Below are 19525 nucleotides of genomic sequence, written 5' to 3'. Positions count from 1 at the left end.
GATCCCCTGGAGAAGGGAAAGGCTACCCACTCCAGTATTCTGGCCTGGAGAATTTCATGGATAGTATAGTCCATGGGGTCGCAAAGAGTTGGACACGACTGGGTGACTTTCATGTCACTTTAGATCCAGAGACCCTCCGTATCTATTAACTTATTTAATACATTACAATCACCTTGTGTGTTGATGATTTTCCAAATGCGAAAGCAGGACCAGAAAGCTTTTCACAAGCTTTAATGCCATATAATGTTCAATGATGATCACTGTTCTTTATGTGCCCCCTTCCCTTGGGGGAAACAGTCTGAATCACTGAAACATCTTAGTAGCTAAGTAATAAAAATAAACACAGACGCATTGCTTTCAAGTCTTAGAGTGACATGAAGTAGTCTTAATATTTTTTTTAGTTTATTTGAATGAGTTGATTGTGCTAACTAGATGTATTTATGATTATATATTGATTTTTGTTAAGTACTTCTAAGTTATTGAGTGTGCTTAAAACTACTGAAGAAACTTTTTAGGCCTTGATTCTTCCTTTAACTTTATTTATGTGATTCTTACAGCACAATGGTTTTTAAAAAAGTAAAACCAGCCCCAACTCCTATCTTAAATTATAATTTTTGACTATTAATCTAAATTAGGCTTATCTAAATTTCATATACAAATTGGTAATTTTTCATTTCATCTGCATATTAGATGATACTATTCTCATAGAGTATATTTCTGTTCACAAACTACCAACTATTATCAGCTTGATACAGATTCTTCCAGACCTTACAGAAATTTGAAATGTAATTTATGTTTGAGCTTTTAAGAGTATACCTTATTTACACAAGTTGCTGGCATCCTTACCAGCCTTTTCCATGTACAATTATAATGCATTTGATACCACTGAACAGTAATAACGTGAAGAACAGGACCCACAGTGTAGACTAGATTAAGTTTTAATTCAGCTTTTTCAGCCATAACCTGATAAGAATCAGGCTGGGTCTAGAAGTGATCAGACTGTGGGACTGTATTAATTTTGTGAGTCAGTGTTTACTGCCAGCCTTGCACAGCAATGCCAGTTTGCAGCCATGGTTGTATATGTGACTTTCTGTAACTACTGTTTATATATAAAGCAATTCAGATGTTATGGAAGTAGCTCATGATTTTATTTGGACAAACAGGGTAGGTAAATTTAAGTTACATTTGAAAAAGTGCAATTAAGAAAATCATAGCATATAAAGCTCTTTGGAGGAAAAAGTGAAGTGTTTATAGAATATTCTAGCATGACAACACTTTTAAACATATATAGAATTTTGACAAGGTTCATGCAATGTGAATTTTTTAATTCAAGGTTTGCTGCTTTGTGTTGATATATAATTTCAAGGAAGGAATAGGAACATTCTACCCAAGGAGAACTGCACAGTTAATTTTTTGCTGTTAATTTAAGCTTGCATTTTTCACAAGTAAAAGTCCTTTTTAAATTTTGTTACAAAGAAAAACCATTTTTCTAGACAGGTAATGGTTTCCTAAGGTTAAAAAGAGAAATAGATCCCACTAAAAAAAAAAAAGCAAAACACCTTAATTAATTGTGCCTTCTTTCAAATTGTAGGAATAATAATTAAAAACTTATTTAAGCTGTGTTTTTCCCCTAATTCCTCTCATTTTTAATTGTCCTCCACAGTCACATTGTTTGCTTTTGCCTGTTTGTTTTTGGGTTCCTTTGGCCAGACCTCACTGTCATTGTCAGAAATTGTTCACTATGTGTGTCTTTCTGTTTTATGTCGCTTCCCTTTTTAAGTCACCTTGGTAAAAGTTTGGCTGCCTTCTCATGGTTTTAAAATGAAAGCAATGAATAGCAGTCTTTATATTTCAATCCTTTAAAAAGTTTGTAAGCGAAAGAAAGAATGCAGAGCAAAGAACAAAATCTAATTTGGAATCTGATTCTCAGTTTGGCTGCTGTGGCAGCAGCAGATCATTTAACCTCATTTAATGTTTTCATCTATAAAATATGGGTAATAACCTACCTCACAGATGTGTGTGAGAAACTGGAGGCCCTTGTTTAAATACAGGGTTTATCATCCTATTTAACGTAAATCCCTTTCTTAATAGATATCTTTGATACTGATAGGATGAGTATCTTGATTTTAGGTAAGTTATGTGGTAAGAATGTAGTAGAAAAATGTTTAGGACCACAATTTCACAAATGATGGTATTCTTATTTTAAGTGACTTTTAAAATTTCTTGAAAATATCAAATATTCAAATACTAAATTTGTCTTTTGTTGCAAGAGATATTCAGAACTTCTTAATATGTTGGCTGAAGATGCCTTAACGTACCAAATTATAGCTTTCTCTCCAGACTACTCACAAATATCTATGGTTGTACAATGTTTTGAGTGTTTAATGTAAAATTGTTATAGAACTGTGAACTCTGAGCATACTAATCTTGTTTTAGGAAGAATGCTTGTGTTCTGTATCATATATGATTAAATATCATACAGTGACTTTGGAGTGCAACAAACAAAACTGAAAGTTGACAGCCATTAGGTTGTTGTGTCCATGACAATCATAAGAAAATACAAGATTGGATAGTGTTCAAAAAAATTTCAAGAACATCTTTGGGAAAAAAATTCCATAGGCTGATATATTTACCTACCAAAGCACTTGATTACATATCTAGTAAGATAATTTTTTTAACTGTTAAAATTGGGATCATGTTTTATAATTCATTTAAGAAATGAAAAAAAAAAGACCAGACTCTCAGTGCTTTTGTGTTTTAATAACCATAGATGCAGATTTCAGTTTTGTTATATATATATATTTTTTGTGAATGTTAAATGATCAGCGGAAGGATCTGTCTTCCAGCAACTGTGTGCTATGGGTGTCCTCTTGAATTACACAGCATTTCATAGTTACAGGTTCTCCCTAGTTAATATTTGCACTGTACAAGCTCACAGGTAACAAACACAAAAGAGAAATGATTGCTTCCAAGCTTTTTTCACAAAATCAAATTAAAGTCTCTGGTTAATTTGAAAGCTCTTTTGTTTCTGTTCATTGATACTCTGCATGTCAATTAATAGTTGCTGACAAAGCTGTTGTAGAACTTGGTTGCCTCTGATCCCATGGAGATGCCTACCATCTTTGTCCACTTTTGTCTTCCTTGTCGTACACTGTAGTTTCTAACTTTAGCCACTGTATTAGTTTCCTATTGCTGCCATAAGAAGTTACTGTAAACTTAGTGACTTAACACAAATTTATTATCTTACAGTTCTGTAAGTAAGTCAGAAGTTCGGTGGGCTTAACTGGGTGTTTCTGCATCAAGTCAACACAGGCTGACAACCACAGCAGCAGTAGGGAGAAGCTCTGGGCAAAATCTGTTTCAAGGCTTACTCAAGTTGATGGTGAATTCAGTTCCATGCTGCTATGGGACTGCAGGCCCGTTTCCCTTCTGGCTCTTCGCTGGGCATCACTTGCAGTTTCTAGAGACCAGTATCATTGCCTGGTCCATGGCTCCTTTCATCCTCAAAGTGAGTAACAGAGGGCTCATGCTTCAGACATTTCCTGCCTCTTCTTCACTACATCTCTGACTGGCTGACTGTTCTGGTTGTCAGGGTCCATGCTATTAAATGGGGCTCACTTGAATAATCTCCTTATTTTAAGGTCAACTAGTGAGCAAACTTAATTTCATGTAAAACGTTCCTTTTTCCCAAGTCACATAACATATTTATAGGTATTAAAGCCAGGGCAAGAAGATCACTGAAGCCAAAATTCTGCTTATCATCATAGGAGAGGAAGGGAAAGGCCTAGACGACTTCAGGCTTACAACAGAGTTTTACACTGAAGGCTGCTGAGAATAGAGAACAATGTAGATGTGGTCCTACGTGCTTACGGTGGTCACCTCCCATATACTTTTTGAAAAACATCCAAGTTGAGATTTATAAGATTTCTATTTACTTCCACAAACTTCTATACTTTTCTGATTTCCTACAATAAACATCTATTACCTGTACAATTCAGGAAATAAAGAAGTATACCTTTAAAGAAAAGGTATTCAGTAATAAAATCTGTTCTCTTCAAATTTTGGATAAAGAAAATAGAACTCTGATGATAAATCTCAACTTGGATGTTTTTCAGAAAGTATACAGGAGGTGACCATCATAAGCACATAGGACCACATCTACGTTGCTTGTTCTCTATTCTCAGCAGCCATTAGTGTAAAAACTGTTGAAAGCCTGAAGTCTTACCCGTTACCCAGAAACAACCACTTCTTAGCAATTTGTCTTTATGTATTGATTTTTTTTTCTCTTCCTCTTCTTCCCTCTAGAATTCTATGTTTTAAAAGTTCTGAACATATGTGGGAGAGGCCCTGCTGGAGAGAATGCTATGGTGGCTTGGAAGACCAGGTGTGTCAGAGGTGCTGGAAAGGAGGAAGGGACGGCTCTGTCGGTGCACGTTAGCAGGTTGCTGGGGGCCTGGCCTATACATGAATGAGGGTGTCGTTGATAACCTCTGTTAGGTTTGGGTCCCTTTGCAAGCTGTCTTTTTCTCTGACAGAGTGTTGTCATCTCTAATGATATCTTTTGATACAAAATTAAAAAGTTGTTAAATAGAAACTCAGTCTTTCCATTGAAATATTTTGCTAGATTAGGGTTTCTAGGAGACAGATGACATCTGCTTGAGACATCACTGAAATTATAATGTTTGCATTAAGGGACTTTGTAGACTAATAGCATTGAAACTGAACTTCACACACTGTGATTTAAAGAATGGAAGGAATGTGGCTGATCATAAAACAGAAATAACTACTTTGATGTAGATGGAATGTTTTTCCTAAAAATGTACTCCATATCCATAGTTATTAGATATTTGTTTATATTAGACTAAATGGTTTATACTTTAAAAACATAGAAAAGTGTTGTTTCAAAAACCTGTTAAGCATATCTACGTAAAATTTTTATATCCTAGCCATTCTTTTTTTTTAAAGACTGGATTATTTTATTAACATCTTAGAATCATCCAATTTTAACACAGTTCACTGAAACCAACATGCTTCTTCCTCATTATATGATTTTTATCCTCTTTTCTTGGCTAGTAGATTTACTAGCATAAAAGATTTCTTACTAAATTATAGTGACTCTTTTGCTACCCCATGGGCTTCAGCCCACCAGGCTCCTCTCTGTACATGGGATTTCCCAGGCAAAAATACTGGAGTGGGTTGTCATTTCCTTCTCTGGGGAGTAACGATGACAGTTTTTCCCTAACAATGTTTCTGGTAACCCTGGGGTCCATCAGAAGTGGCTGCACTCCTTAGGAAATAGAGCAGATGGCCTGAAGTACCTAAGGACACCTTGGATTGATTATGAGGCCCTATCACATTCACAGGGTTTATGCAGTGATGCACATATCAGCCTTTTTGTCTTGATCTCCCTTACTGATGATTTTCTGAATTTGAGAGGTCAAGATATCCTAGCCATTCTTTCAAGTCTTAATTTCAAAAACTTGTTTTTGTGTTCAGCATCTTCCAGCTTCACAAAAGGCCAGGTACTAAAATAACCACACTTTATATTAAGGGTTTTAGGACACTTTTATTTATATTATTGCATTACAGCCTGACAACAGTCCTGAGAAGTAGACGAGGTGAGTGCTATTAGCGCTGCTTTACTGATGAGGAAATAAGAGACTCAGAATACAAGGCCATGCCACGAGACAAAACGTGACTGAGACAGAGCTGTGTCAGGTAAGATTCAGTCCCACTGTCACCTCAGGATCTAAGGTCATGTTTTGGTGAGGTGGCAAGAGTGATATGTAGGTTTTGGTCCTCTTTTGTATAGGATTATTGCATGAATGGTCTCTGCTCAGCACAGCCTTGCACTCCCTCTCACTCAGCTTGGGCCACACCTGTCCTTGTCTCATGCAGTGCCCACAGTGTCAGAGAGGGCTGCAGTTGCCTGGCTGCCCTGCCTCTCACAGTAGTAAATTTAATTCAGGGGATTGGGGGAGTCCAAGCAGAAATATATTCCCAGTCTTTGGTGTCAGCCTAAATCTCATCTCCCAAAAAAGAAATTTCATCATCACTTCTCAATTCTGTTTCTCTCTCACCTCTCCGTCTCATGGGGCTCCTGTACTATATATACTTCTGTTGTGGCTGTCTTGAATTAAGGTCTAGTGCTCTTTCACCTTGAATACCGCCAAGATGACTAGTCTCTCCTCATTCTTATCTGTCATCCATAATCAGTCACCCATATTGCCGTGATTTTTTTTTTTCCTTTTCTCTCTAGACATCTGGTATTGTCTTCCTGCTTAAGACTGCTGGATGGTTCCTACTCTCTAGAGGAAAAAGTCCAAGTGACCTCTGTTACATTCTAGCCCTGGCTTACCCTATTTCAGCTCTTGCTACTTCCTACCAGATACAATAGACTCCTTTTACTTTGAATTTCTTCCCGGTCTCCAGGGAGAGCATGGACGTCTCCATCTCTGTGTCTTGTCTAGCAAATATATTGTGTGTAAAGACCAAGCTTCAGTGTCAGCTGTACGTTGTTATAACTGTTACTTGTAATAATCTCTCCACCTATTTTCCTCTCTAAGCCCTATGAATACTTTTGATACTTTTCATCTGGAATAAGCTTGGCCTTTCTTGGCACATGCCATTTGGAACAAGAAAAAAAAGATAAAAGCACCTAGAACCTTAAAAAATAGTGTCACAGTATAGAGGATGAGGCCATGGATCGTGCCCTTGAAGGTCGGAGTCACCCTGCCTAATATGCCGTGTACATCATTTGAAAAATAGAATGTTATTTACAGCTCAGCTTATTTTTACTCTTTAAGTAAAAATACTTATAAATTATTTTAATACATATTAAGGCATAAAATAATATCCTGTTGTCTAAAGTAAAAAATGGTTATTTTAAACTGATACAGTATATAATTTAAATGTTATTAAACATATTTAGGCAATTCTCAAAATGTTGGGTGGATTTAGGAAAAACTACTTTTCAGCATCCTTTTCCCAAAGAAACCAATTTTTGGCAACATTTGTTAGATTTTTAGTTTTATGATAAAAATCAATGCAGAAATGTCCTCCTGCTTTAGGATGATACCTGAAATTGGAGTATTTGAAAGATGTTGGTTACACTATTTACTTTTCAGAATTAAATTATACCCAATTTAAACGCACAACATCTTCTCGAAATTATAAACACTCATGTACTAATATTAGAAGCATTAGAAGCAAAGTAACCATCTGCACAACTGACTAGGTGCCATACGGGGTGATTTCTAACTTTGGACATGGCTCATTAAACAAGTGCTCAAATGCCAACACACACTGTTTCACATTCGAGCCAGCCGTGAAATACATACTGAAATAGACATTGAAAGATAACTGTTTAGTAGTAAAACCAACATCTAAATGTGGAGTATTTTTCTTTTCTAAGTTGTTAACGAAAATTTCCACAGATTCCACCATCTCATGCTGGCAACATAAACTAATGTAAAGCAGGGCTGAGACCTTAGAACTAGTTCACACTTGAGCAGACCGTACCATTTGATCTTGATCTCTCTAAGATGACCAAACTTGTTGCCTGAGGGAAAAAAGGAGAAATAAACGAACACTTTAAATACAGGCTCATGGAAGAGGAAAAGATTTGGGGGAATTTCTTATTCAGCTTAATATTCATATACTCCTTTAAAATGTTTACAAATATGCTCTTTAGAGAAGTCTGATAACCTACTCAGAAGTGGCAGACAAAAAAATTACTCTTCCAAGTAATTCTTGTAGAAGAAAGAAAGAATTAGTTGCTCAGTTGTGTCCGACTCTTTGTGACCCCATGGACTGTTGTAGCCTTCTAGACTCCTCTGTCCGTGGGATTCTCTAGGTAAGAATACTGGAGTGGGTTGCCATTTCCTTCTGCAGGGGATCTTCCTGACACAGGGATTGAACCTGGGTCTCCCACATTGCAGGCAGATTCTTTACCATGGAAGTCCTCCTTACAGAATAGAGCATTGGATATTTACAAACTTTCCCTGAAGTTAAATATATGCAATAGTCTTTCCTTGAGACTCACGTACACAGTAATGTATTAAGTATTCAGAATTTAATTTAAAGTATAAAGTCAAACCACTTACTTGAAATCTAGATGTTCAATTAGCACATATCCATCTACAGAAATAAAAATCACTGTTACTAATCTGAAAGTTATAATGCTTTGAGTTTTTCTCAAAAGCAGTGATTGAAATCTTATGGTCAATAACCTAGTAACTTACATTTGCCTTCAGAATTGCGGCATATCACTAGATTTTCTTCAGTGATATCAATGACGTCCAGTTCTTCTCCAGGGGTTATTGGCAAGTCACATATTCCATTTCTTGAATTACTGGAACACACCACTGCTGTGTTGATGACAGTAATCTCTTTATCATACTGAAAGAAAAAATTACTAATCAGAATATGCTTGTATAGATTTATTCTTTTTCATTATAACATTAATGGAGGACATACTATGGTAACTTAAAAATAAACTCAAGAGGTTAGATATTTGTTAGTCAACTAATGTCTAAGGAAAAAGAAAATAGCAAGATATTTAGGGAAAGAAAGATTAAGGAAATAATAGTACATTTGTTTATTATCACAACCTTTACATTTGTTTGGTAAGATCATACTTTCAAAATGTCTTCATACCCATTATCTAATTATAGTAGAAGGAATTCTAGGAGGTGAGAAGGTGGTAACGTTGGTGTAAATTAAGTATTGTGAATGGTATTGTTCCAGTAATGAAGTCAATCAGTAAACCCAGGAAAGGACAAGTTATAAAAAGAGGGAAACAGAAAACCTCTTTGTGTAGTAGTGCTTTAGAGTTTATAATGTCCTTATGTATATAGCATTTCTAGATGGCACTCTTTCCACCCTTCCTCTCTAGTGGGCTCATATATTCTTGCATATATGTATTAATAGCTGCAGCACACGTATTTTAAAGAGGTAGGAATGGTGTGTGCTTCTCTGATAGCTCAGCTGGTAAAGAATCTGCCTGCAATGCAGGAGACCTGGGTTCAATCCCTGGGTTGGGAAGATCCTCTGGAGAAGGGAAAGGCTACCCAATCCAGTATTCTGGCCTGAAGAATTCCATGGACTAAGTCCATGGGGTCACAAAGAATCAGACACAACTGAGCAACTTCCACTTTAGGAATAGTGTGTGGGAGCAGGTCCCACTCTCCCTTTGTGGTTAAAGACAAGCACTTATGGAAAAACTGAGGGATTCGATTTCTGACCTTAGGAAAGGTTTTTTGTTTTTTTTTTTTTCTGTGTTATAAACTAGCCAACCTATCCATGTAGAGGTACACCACCTTTTATTGTATTGAAATCTGTTTATTGGAAAAAGTTCTAGAATATGTAGCTTATACTTGCAGATGTCTACTTCACCAAATTAGGGTAGCCACACATCTTCCTTTGCACAGGATAGTCTCTGTTTATATTAATGTCTCTAGTTATAAATACTTACTATGATTAATTGTGCCTCCTTCCCCTCAAAAGTGTCCTGGATTTCGATGATGAATTATGATGGGTGCCAAATGCGATCTAATCCACAAGATAGGTTTTTCTTTTGCCTAACAGAGTAATAGCTTCCTAACTGATCTTACCCTTTCCAGATCACTGTTCACAGTGATTTCTTAAAATGCAAATCTGAATTTTTAAAATAAAATTCTAAAAACTCTTCTTCATTCAAACTCACATTTCTTAGTTTGACATTTAGGGTCCTTTGCACAAAATCATTCCCCATCCCTTTCTCTTTCTTTTCCCTTCATTGAAGCCTCATCAAGCTATATGATAATCCTGAATGCACTGTGTACCTTCCATATTTCCATGCCATTTCACTTGCTGTTTTCTCTACCTGAAATGCTTTTTTTCTCTTAAGCATTATTCATGAAGGCTTTCATGACTGCCATGTATAATTTACTGTTTTAACTGCACTTTGTATGTACCCCATGATGGCATTTAATCAACATATTGTCTCATAAAATAAAAATGGGAATCAGTTTTATCCATCCTTGCACCCTCAATGCCTGACACAAATGAAGCACCCAGTATTTTGGTTGAGTGTGATTTGAGCTGAGTAAAAATTACTGAAACTGTATAGTTTTTCTAATGATATATCAAGGAGACTCACCACAGGTGATTGGGAAGAATGGACTCAAGAGAATGGGAATTTCTGCTGCCTATGAGAGAGTCACAAATACAGTGGGGAATAAAAGCACTAGATGGGACATAGGGTCCTTTCAACAACAAGTAATTGTTACACACTCATTTTCAACTAATCAAATAACGTCATGGTTTACAGTAAGTAATTTCATAGTACAATTTATAGATCTAGTGACCCTAATTAGCTTGGTTCAAGCAGAACTTATTAATGATTAAGAAGTATTTGTGTTTATTCCTAAGTTGAGTTCAAAAACGTTTTTATACAGTGTTAGCTACTGCTATTACACTCGCTACGTGGACATGATACATAATATAACCCCTGTACTCCAGGAATTCATAGTTTAACTGATGAACATGTATTGCAATAATGCTAATGTTTTGTGATAAGCTAGAGGTTCGCTCAGGTATAAAGAATTGTAGAGGAAGAGTCATTTCTTTAATCAGCAAGTGTGAGTTCCTAGAGGAGATGCCTCAACCAGGTCATCACAAATGAACAGGTGCTAGTCAGATGGAGAAGGAGCAAGGGTACACCTGACAGTGGAACGGATCAGGTAAATGTCTAGAGGAAGGAACTAGCAGGACAAGGATGGAGGTGGATGTTCATTCAAGAAACAGAACGACGAGCAATTTGTTGCCAAGGCACAAAGTGCAAGGTGGAAGAATGGCAGGAAATAAAACCAGAAAGACAAAGGTCATGACATGAAGAGCTTTATATAACTCTCTCTCAATCCAATGTCTGGTAAATGGGAGGTGTTCAATATATGTTTAATAATTCCCACTGTGACAGAACATGAAATCAAAAGGGAGGAGTGTCTGAAGCTTGAAATTACAGAAAAATGTTCCATGGACTCAATGACAGAGTTGTTTAATCATTCAGTGTATCCATTTTTATGTTGGGAGCTAGGGGGGAGCTTGAACAATACAAAAATCTGTCCTTTAAAAGGGACTCAAGACTTTAGTTCAGACTACACAAACACACACACACACTTTGGCTCAAGGAGTTAGGGAAGAGCAGATGACATTTGAACAGTCTTAAAGAACAACTTAGCCGTTTTTCCAGGCAGAGGAAATAGCACGTACAAAGGCATGATAATACAGAAATGTATCGGGAAAAATTAATCTATCATGTTTAATCAAAGACCATGACAGTCCCAGAGAAGCAGATGTGCACCACATTTAACAGAATCTTTAAAAAAAAAAATTTTAAGTCCTCTGTTAATGTTTACCTTGAATCTTTCTCTAAAAAGTCTTTCTTCTCTTTTCATCCTGTGCTTTTCTAAATTTTGCTTCTTGGTTTTGAAGAAACTCCTAGAAGATGGCAAGAAATGTGCAGGTAGGGTTAAGTGTTACTATATATAATAAAACTCTTTAAGCTTCCAAAGCTATAAACTCATTCTACTTCAGGATAAATTCAGGTATAATTCTGTGTATAATTTTATACAGTCTTATTGTTGCCTCTTCTTTCTCAAATCCATCTGCATACCTGCCTCCAGGGTCATCTTTCTAAAATTTAATTGATCATATCACTCTCTTGCTTAAAACCTTCCAGTCTGTCTCTACTGCCTCTACTGTAAGATAAAGTCAGATCCCATTGTGTTGGACACAGGGTATTTTATAATCTGGCCCAACCCCCTTTTCCAGCTGTCCTTTTCCATATAACATTCAAAGTCTACATGGAACATGTTAAAAGGTGGGCTGTCATTTCTGTGCCTTTATACCAGGAAACCACCCTCAAACTTCCCTGAGAACTGGCCATCATCCTGATTAATAAAGGGATAATAAAAGGGTTGCACTAAAATTGCTCTAAAAAAATAATCCTTACTTATTGGTAGAGTAAGTTATGGTAAAAAATAATTTTAAAAGGAACAAAGAATGCATAGAAATTGATACATCAATCTACAGGAATAATGTTAAACTCAGTATTGGATTTTCAAACTACTCAGTTGAGGAAAACAACTATAATATCAGTTTCTTGTAAGAAACAAAGCACTAGAAGATTGTTTCCTAAAAAGATTTATGTATAGTCCTTAAAATAGTGGGCTTCCCCAATGACTCAGCCTGAAATGCAGGCGACATAGGGTATGCGGATTCGATCCCCGGGTTGAGAAGGTCCCCTGGAGTAGGAAATGGCAACCCACTGTGGCATTCTTGCCTGGAGAATCCCATGGACTGAGGAAAGCTTTTTTTGGCAGGAGATGGGGAAAGTAAAAAATTTCACTGATATTTCATTTCATGGAATTTTGTTTTGCTATGCTATGCAACATTAAAAGATGCTTGCTCCTTGGAAGAAAAGCTATGACAGACCTAGACAGTGTATTAAAAAGAAGAGACATCACTTTGCCAACAAAGATCCGTATAGTCAAAGCTACGGTTTTTCGAATAGTCATGTACAGATGTGAGAGTTGGACCATAAAGAAGGCTGAGCGCTGAAGAATCGATGGTTTCAAACTGTGGTGCTGGAGGTGATGGTTAAGAGTCCCCTTGGACAGCAAGGAGATCAAACCAGTCAATCCTAAAGGAAATCAACCCTGAATATTCATTGGAGGGACTGATGTTGAAGCTGAAGCTCCAATACTTTGGCCACCTGATGCGAAGAGCAGACTCATTGGAAGAGACCCTGATGCTGGGAAGGACTGAGGGCAGGAGGAGAAGTGGGTGACAGAGGATGAGATGGTTGGACAGCATCACCAACTCAATGGACATGAGTTTGAGCAAACTCTGGGGGATGATGAAGGATGGAGAAGCCTGGTGTGCTGCAGTCCATGGTGTTGCAAAAAGTTGGACACGATTGAGTGACTAAACAACAAAATGCAAAAGTAGAAGTGTGATGTTTAAGGTAGAAAGATGCTTTTCTAGTCTTGAATACATCTTTCCAACTTGGGAAAAGTAAATTACATCAAGTCTAAACTTAAAAACTTAGAGAAGGACCATCCTCACCCTGTGCCACTCTCTGAGTTTAAATTTGGTATAGACTGAGGTCTGATTTCTTCTGGGGTGCCCCTCGAGGACTTTTCTAGACAGATTTCCCAGAGCAGACAGACCATACAGTGTTTTCAGCTCAGTGATTGTTTAGACAAGGATTTCCCCAAAACATCAGTTAAAGTGCCTCAGCTCCTGCCCTAGATCCCAGCAACTGAGAAGACTGAAGCACAGAACACTAAGTCACCATCAGAGTAAAACACATCCTCTCCCCCACAGCCACCTGGGAATTTGAATCACGTGAATAAAGGATAGATCTCGAGTCAATGAAACATTGTTTTATTTCTAACACTAATGCAGTGATCACTAGAATTATATTGTATCAATATGTTAGGGAAATCAGCCTTGCTATATGATACCCAGTTTCTCTTCTCAAGGCATCATTCAAGTTCTAAATGGTATATTATTTAAGTTCATTCTTACAGGGAAAAAGTTCCTACAGCCTAGAGGAAGACGGGAAATTTTTCATCCTTTGATAAAAAATGATGGCTAGAATCCTTTTCTTGCTCCCTATCCACCAAAAGCAAGAATGATAAATGTGTGTGACACTTAACATTTTCATATTCTCTTTCTCTTAATCCTCTCTGTTGTACTGTAATATATGTTAATATTCTCATTCAGTAGATAAGGAAATCCAAATATCAAATTTAATAACCTGCCAAGATCACACAGCTAGTAAGAGGTATAAACTGCAACAGAAAAGCTGTAGTGTGAGTGCACTGTGTGCTTACCTTTCTGATTCTTTAGCACCTTTTTTCTTTTTTTGTTTCAATGTCAAAAACTTGGGCTTCCAAGATTTTTCTTTATCTTCATCACTGAGAAGAAAAATATTTTGTGCAAGTAAATTAAGATTGAACTATAGTCTTCATGGAACCATCAATACTTTTTGGGCAACTGTGTTTTACCAAAAAATTAGAAAGTCATCTAGACGTATGTTTTAATAATCTATGGCAAGGCCAGAGAGTAAATATTTTAGGCTTTGCAAGCCATGCTATCTATCCTAACAGTTTGACACTGCTATTGTGACTATATACACAAAAACAAGTGGCTGGCCATATCTGGCTCCCAGGCCATAACTTGCTAATGCCTGATCTGTGGCAATCCAAATTTGAAGCCAGAATTTGAAAAATAATAGATATACGTATAACTGAATTGCTTTGCTATACACCCAAAACTAACACATTGTAAATCAACTGTACTCTGATATAAAATAAAAATAAATAAAAAAAAAAAGGAAATTTGAAGCCAGAAGCAAGAGATCAACTTGTTTATAATCATCCTTTCTCTCCTTTCTGAGCCTTAGTTTCTTCACCTATAGAACATGAATGATAAAATGGACCCTCACTGTGAGACAGGACTATCCCAATTAGTGTGTAGCAGAAAAGGATGCAAAGAGTGGAGAGGGTATTACAGAAGAAACCATATTTTTGAGCACCTGTGTGTCAAGTCATATGCTTGGCATTTTACATATGTTAATTAATGTGTTTTTTACAGAAAGCATTGCAACAATCAGTGTTTCATAAAGTTTTACGAAGGGGGAAATAGATGATCTTCGTAAGTTATCATGGTCACAGAAATGGTGCTTTGAACCCAGTGGCTTTGTATCCAAGTGTGCTTGGCAACCAAGTCTACACTCTTTGATCATGCCTGCTGCTTCAAAACGTTTCTTCACTTGTTCAGTTCAGTCACTCAGTCGTGTCCGACTCTTTGGGACCCCATGGACTACAGCACTCCAGGCCTCCCTGTCCATTACCAATTCCCGGAGTTTAACTAAACTCATGTCCATTGAGTCGGTGATGCCATCCAACCATCTCATCCTCTGTCGTCCCCTTCTCCCGCCTTCAATCTTTCTCAGCATCAGGGTCTTTTCAAATGAGTCAGCTCTTCACATCAGGTGGCCAAAGTATTGGAGTTTCAGCTTCAACATCAGTCCTTCCAATGAAAACTCGGGAATGATCTCCATTAGGATGGACTGGTTGGATCTCCTTGCAGTCCAAGGGACTCTCAAGAGTCTTCTCCGACACCACAGTTCAAAAGCGTCAATTCTTCACTGCTCAGCTTTCTTTATAGTCCAACTCTCACATCCATACATGACCACTGGAAAAACCATAGCCTTGACTAGACAGACCTTTGTTGACAAAGGAATGTCTCTGCTTTTTAATATGCTGTCTAGGCTGGTCATAACTTTCCTGCCAAGGAGTAAGTGTCTTTTAATTTCATGGCTGCTGTCACCATCTGCAGTGATTTTGGAGCCCAGAAAAATAAAGTCTGACATTGTTTCCACTGTTTCCCCATCTACTTCCCATGAAGTGATGGGACCAGATACCATGATCTTTGTTTTCTGAATGTTGAACTTTAAGCCAACTTTTTCACTCTCCTCTTTCACTTTCATCAAGAGGCTCTTTATTTCCTCTTCACTTTCTGCCATAAGGGTGGTGTCATCTGCGTATCTGAGGTTACTGATATTTCTCCCGGCAATCTTGATTCCAGCTTGTGCTTCATAAAGCCCAGAGTTTCTCATGGTGTACTCAGCATGTAAGTTAAATAAGCACAGTGACAATATACAGCCTTGACGTACTCCTTTTCCTATTTGGAACCAGTCTGTTGTTTCATGCCCAGTTCTCACTATTGCTTCCTGACCTGCATACAGATTTCTCAAGAGGCAGGTCGGGTAGTCTGGTTTTCCCATCTCCTTCAGAACTTCCAGTTTATTGTGATCCACACAGTCAAAGGCTTTGGCATAGTCAATAAAGCAGAAATAGATGTTTTACTGGAACTCTCTTGCTTTTTCGATGATCCAGCGGATGTTGGCAATTTATATGTTCATCACTGATGTGAGCAAAACTGACCCTTCCTCTATTGATCATTTGTATGTATGTGGTGTCTGCACATCAGAACACAGTAACTCTTCACTGGGTAAATTATAACCACAAGGATATTATGTCAGAGGAATTTAAAAAGTTCTCAGTGACACTGTGTCACCATTCCCTTAAGATTATGGTCCAAGTGTCTAACAGATTATCAAGGTCTCAGCATCTAACCAGCATTAAAATGCAGCCTAGGAATATGAGATTAACAGATATAGACTACTATATGTAAAACAGATAAGCAACAAGGATATACTGTATAGCATAGGGAATTATATTCCGTATAATACCCTGAAATGGAACATAATCAGAAAAAAATATACTGGATCACTGTGCTGTACACTTGAAACTAACACAATATTGTAAGTCAAGTATAGTTCAATAAAACAGAAAGATGCAGGTTAGCTAAGGCTTTCAAGAACTTGCCTAGGGATCTTGCCTAGAAGGCTTTCCAGGACTTGTCTAGGAATCTCCCATCACTCTTTGCTCAATGTCCATTGCCTTTGGAGTCTATAACAAGGAGCTCAGCAGTTACTTTTCTGACTGTCTGATGTTCACTCATTTATCTCTCCATTTTAAGTTTGCAAAAGATGGGATCCAGACAAGCATTCCAGATGTATCTACTACAGGCTTATCACAATGCTAGGCAGAGAGGAAGTGTTCAGTGAGAATTCATGCATAGACTTGTTAGGAAGGAGCTATAGCTATGTGGGCAGGGAATAGGCAAAGCCAATGCCTACTGAACAGTTTATTTTCTTTACTGATTATAAAGCAGTGTATCCTGAGTATTTAAAAAACTGGAAGCAGAACTAGAAGAGAGACAAGCATAATCTGACCTCTCAAAGGTCCAAATTTCCTTCTAAACATTTTCTAAGCACTTTTAGAAACTAAACTGTGATCAAAACTGTATATATCATTTTGCATTCTGCTATTTTTCAGTTATAGTGAAAGCATTTACCCATGTCACTGGAAACTACTTTACATACACTTAAGTGGTCATGTTGACTAATATTCCTAGTGAATTTGGGTTGTATTAAACATTTCCTTTTATATACAGCCCTGAGACAGACATTTTATATATAATTTTAATGTTTCCTTTATTTTTTACTAGAGCTAATTGCTTGTAGCAGAATTACAGAAAGGGTTTGGGCACTGTAGATATATAGTACCATATTGTTCTTTTGGAAGAGTCATAACAGTTTTTACTCCTGCTAGCCATGTGACCATTATGGTCAACTTTTTGCTTCTCTGCAACTTGTTTTAGCTTTTATAGGGATCTAGTTAGCTTAATGAATTTGACAGGACAAGGATTGCTTTTTTGGTCATATCACAGGTTAAGAAACTAAGATTCAGAGAAGTAAGATGACATGCCATAGGCCCCACTAGTACCAGATTGTAGAAGCTGTTCCAGTGTCCTTTTCAAGATCCCTCTCTTCTTCTTTCCTTGGTGACTCTCTAGGAGGAATTCTAATGAACAAAAGGAGATGAAAAGCAGAGGTCTGGATTATCTAGCAACAATTTAATCCAGAGTTGTTTAGGCATCTCTTCAATCTAATACCTACCAGGACATGACATTCAAACTACCCAAGCTTACAAGAACTCAGATATCATCTTCCGTCTCCCTTCTCATCCCAAATTGTGCTGTTTTCCATCAGTGTCCCATCTGCTACAAATGTCTTTAATAATTGATTCATCTGAGGCCATACTACAGAAGATATATTCTATCACATGAAATAGAAATTGGTCAGGTTTTGATAGGGTTAAGTGACTTGGTAAGTATCATTTAATCATAAAATATCTTCATTTTTTTCACCATCTTAGAACACATTTTGATCACTTTTTCATCTGAGCAACTTTAATAATATTCTAATAAATATTTTGCTTCCAACCTTCCCTCCAAAGCTTTCTGCAGAAGGGTCTAGGTCGAGTTACTCTTCCTAAAGTGTGACTCTAATTATATTGTCCTCTTGCCCATAGTTCTGGACTCCCTTATTCGGCAGAGAAAGTGTTAGTCACTCAGTCGTGTCTGACTCTTTGTGACCCCATGGACTACAACCTGACAGACTCCTCTGTCCATGGAATTCTCTAGGCAAGAATACTGGGGTGGGTTGCCATGCCCTCCTTCAGGGGATCTTCCCAGTCCAGGGATTAAACCATTGTCTCCTGCAGCAGAAGGATTCTTTACCCAGTGAGCCACCTGGGAAGCCCTATTTGGCAGTCAGGCAAAAGAATTTTCTATAAATAGGGCTCTCCCAATACAAAACTACTAGGTCCTGGATAAAGGTTGTTCGTGTGTGTGTATGTGTGTGTTTATTTTTAGCAAATTGCTATACTTTGTCCTTGTGTTAAGTCCTGCATACTATATTCTAATCACCCCCAGCAAATAAATTGAAACTAGACAGAGCAGTAAGCAATATGCAAGCACAAAAGACAAGTCTGTCCTGAGGAAAATGCTATCAGCACCGTGATATTTCAGAAGATTAAACTTTACATCAAGGGCAAGGTAGGAGTTAAGACAGGTCATTATATTAGATTTTTTTTAAAAGACATTTCAGCTATATTTTATTTATACAAGACACAGTGAACGAGAATATGGAAATCAGAAAAAGATAAAAAATGTATACTAGGGAAATACTAACTAAAAGATCAGATCAAGAAAGATCAAGATAAAGATCATGAAAGATCAAGATAAAGATCATGAAAGATCAAGATAAAGTATCACTAGGAAATGAGCTTAGTGTTGCAGTGAAGAGAATGGATTGGGAGTCCAGTTGCCAGGGTTTGAATCCTTATTGGCTATATGAAGGTTTAGTTGCTCAGTCATGTCTGACTCCTAGCGACCCCATGGACTGTAGCCTACCAGGCTCCTCCGTCCATGGGATTTTCCAAGCAAGAATATTGGAGTGGGGTGCCATTTCCTTCTCCAGAGGATCTTCCCAACCCAGGGATCGAACCCGGGTCTCCCACATTGTAGGCAGACACCTTACCATCTGAGCCACCAGGGTAGTCCTATTGGCTATATGAGCTTGGGCAAATAACCTAACCTCTGTGTCTCCACCTATTTTTTTTTTTTTGTAAGGATAGTCTTATATTTTTTTGTTGAAAGTCTTGAGGACTACAAATTACAAGCTAAAAGTAGATCACTATGTAGAAACATAGTGAATACATTTTGCCTGTGTATAAAAGCTTTATCAAAGTCATTCCTTTAATAATTTCACCCCATTCACAATGGTATCAGTTATAAAATGCTCTTCTTCATAAGGTTATTATACCTTTATTTCAAACTATATTATATGTTATTCCCTCAAGATAAACTTTTAAACACCAAATTCTTGGCTCATAAGAATGGCACCTGTGAAAGGGTAATTCCCACTCAGTCTTTGGTGGCATTATTCCAAGTTTGTTTCTTTCACCAATCAAAAAAGCTTTCAAAATGTTCACTTTTAATATGAAGTCTTTCCACCAAAAAGTGTGGCCACGTTGTTCTCTTACAACTCCAATTTTAT

At 37.3% G+C, this 19525-nt stretch overlaps 2 protein-coding genes across 12 annotated transcripts in view; one reads left to right on the top strand and one right to left on the bottom strand.

The window, feature by feature from the left end:
• Positions 1 to 19525, top strand: part of PRKAA2 (protein kinase AMP-activated catalytic subunit alpha 2) — a 199381-nt gene that overhangs the window by 68895 nt on the left and 110961 nt on the right. For 6 of the 11 annotated variants that reach the window (XR_014052803.1, XR_014052805.1, XR_014052812.1 and 3 more), the window contains 2 exons: positions 4306 to 4384; positions 5590 to 5718. Coding sequence is in view for 3 of the 11 variants with exons in the window: in XM_081486768.1 (XP_081342894.1) it covers positions 4306 to 4384; positions 5590 to 5632 (122 nt within the window). In the remaining 8 variants the exon portion in view is untranslated. Of the gene's footprint in view, positions 1 to 4305; positions 4385 to 5589; positions 6655 to 19525 lie in introns of those variants that run through there. The other 5 variants (XR_014052811.1, XR_014052806.1, XM_081486768.1 and 2 more) reach the window with 1 other exon arrangement.
• FYB2 (FYN binding protein 2) overlaps positions 5547 to 19525 on the bottom strand; it is a 128216-nt gene continuing 114237 nt past the window's right edge. The window contains exons 16-22 of the mRNA XM_081487014.1: positions 17409 to 17486; positions 13884 to 13967; positions 11400 to 11481; positions 8244 to 8400; positions 8106 to 8139; positions 7522 to 7561; positions 5547 to 7078 (exon numbers count right to left, since the gene is read on the bottom strand). Coding sequence (XP_081343140.1) covers positions 7540 to 7561; positions 8106 to 8139; positions 8244 to 8400; positions 11400 to 11481; positions 13884 to 13967; positions 17409 to 17486 — 457 coding nt within the window. The 3' untranslated portion in view covers positions 5547 to 7078; positions 7522 to 7539. The remainder of the gene's footprint in view (positions 7079 to 7521; positions 7562 to 8105; positions 8140 to 8243; positions 8401 to 11399; positions 11482 to 13883; positions 13968 to 17408; positions 17487 to 19525) is intronic.

This window comes from Giraffa tippelskirchi, chromosome 5 (genome assembly GCF_054371585.1).
Source record: "Giraffa tippelskirchi isolate mGirTip1 chromosome 5, T2T-mGirTip1v1.2.pri, whole genome shotgun sequence".
Lineage (NCBI taxonomy): Eukaryota > Metazoa > Chordata > Mammalia > Artiodactyla > Giraffidae > Giraffa > Giraffa tippelskirchi.
Note: the sequence above shows the minus strand (reverse complement) of the source record. Positions and strands in the feature narration are given on the sequence as shown.